Raw genomic sequence first — 1,288 nt, forward strand, 5'->3', positions numbered from 1 at the left:
GTGTGGTCCCCGCGGGCGTGGCCACAACGAGATGGACGAGCCCATGTTCACGCAGCCGCTCATGTATAAGCAGATCCACAGGCAGGTGCCCGTGCTGCGCAAATATGCCGACAAGCTCATCGCCGAGGGCACCGTCACCCTGCAGGAGTTCGAGGTGGGTTCCTGGGAGCTGCGTGGTCGCAGATTTCACCTGCCCACAGCTGGAGACCAAGGGTCTGAAGACGAAGCCACTATGGTCCTTGTCCCCGAGATCCCCCAGTTGTCAAAGGCGACAGGGTCCTAAGGACATAGTTACCAGTTGGGACATGGCGAGGGCTGTCCTGCTAGAGAAGCCCAACCCTATGTGTGAGTCCAGGAGGCTTCCTGTAGGAGGTGCCTTGAGCTAGGTTTGTCCCCCTAATTACCATGGGCATGTTAGTTGTCACATTACGCTCTGAGAGGAAGGACCCCGAGTCTCCCCGTGAGACCCTGATGTGAACCTGACAGTCCCTCATGGTATCCCAGGATCCCCCAAACTCTGAGGTCCCTGCAGGCCAGCAGGCAGAGAGTTCTAGAACTTGGTTAGGAAGATTGTCAGGGCTCACAAGTTGGGGTGACTGAGCTTCCGACTGCTCTGGGCATCACCCCCTCTGTTCATACCTGCATCCTGGTTCCAGGAAGAGATAGCCAAGTACGACCGGATCTGCGAGGAGGCTTACGGCAGGTCCAAGGACAAGAAGATCCTGCACATCAAGCACTGGCTGGACTCCCCCTGGCCCGGTGAGCAGGCACTGAGGGGCTCGTGGTGACTCCCCCGGCCTGGGATCTGGCCCTGGGTGCAGTCGCTGCTCAGCCCAGAGGCCGAGGGCTCTGTGCCTGAGCCCCCGGGCTGTGTGGGGTGGATTCTTGCAGGTCGGCACCCATCAGACTGAGGGCCTGCATGGCCAGCTGCTCCCTGGAAAGCGAGGGCTGAGCCAGCAGGAGGAAAGCGCCTTGGGGCCAAGTGCTCAGAGGGCCTCCCTAGGAGTGCAGGGCTAGCTCCGCTGTGACCCGGGACTCAGGAGAGGTGCTGGGTAGGAGGAGGAGCTGGCCCTGGGGCTTTTAGCTGCCACAGTCCTAGGGGGAGTCCGAGAGCCAGTGCCACTGGGTTTAAGGAGGCTGTGACACTGAGGGGTGCACCCTGGGGACCAAAGTCCTGCTGCCTGGACGTGGACAGGGTGTCTTTCCCTCTCAGGCTTCTTCAATGTGGATGGGGAGCCCAGGGGCATGACATGCCCCGCCACGGGCATTCCCGAGGACATGCTCACCC

General features: G+C 61.1%; 1 protein-coding gene across 1 annotated transcript in view; it reads left to right on the forward strand.

The window, feature by feature from the left end:
- Nucleotides 1-1,288, forward strand: part of OGDHL (oxoglutarate dehydrogenase L) — a 25,358-nt gene that overhangs the window by 16,204 nt on the left and 7,866 nt on the right. Inside the window, 3 exon segments of the mRNA XM_014583139.2 lie at nucleotides 82-154; nucleotides 657-759; nucleotides 1,214-1,279. Coding sequence (XP_014438625.2) covers nucleotides 82-154; nucleotides 657-759; nucleotides 1,214-1,279 — 242 coding nt within the window.

The sequence above is a fragment of the Tupaia chinensis genome, unplaced genomic scaffold (genome assembly GCF_000334495.1).
Source record: "Tupaia chinensis unplaced genomic scaffold, TupChi_1.0 Scaffold144071_2, whole genome shotgun sequence".
In the NCBI taxonomy this organism is placed as follows: domain Eukaryota; kingdom Metazoa; phylum Chordata; class Mammalia; order Scandentia; family Tupaiidae; genus Tupaia; species Tupaia belangeri.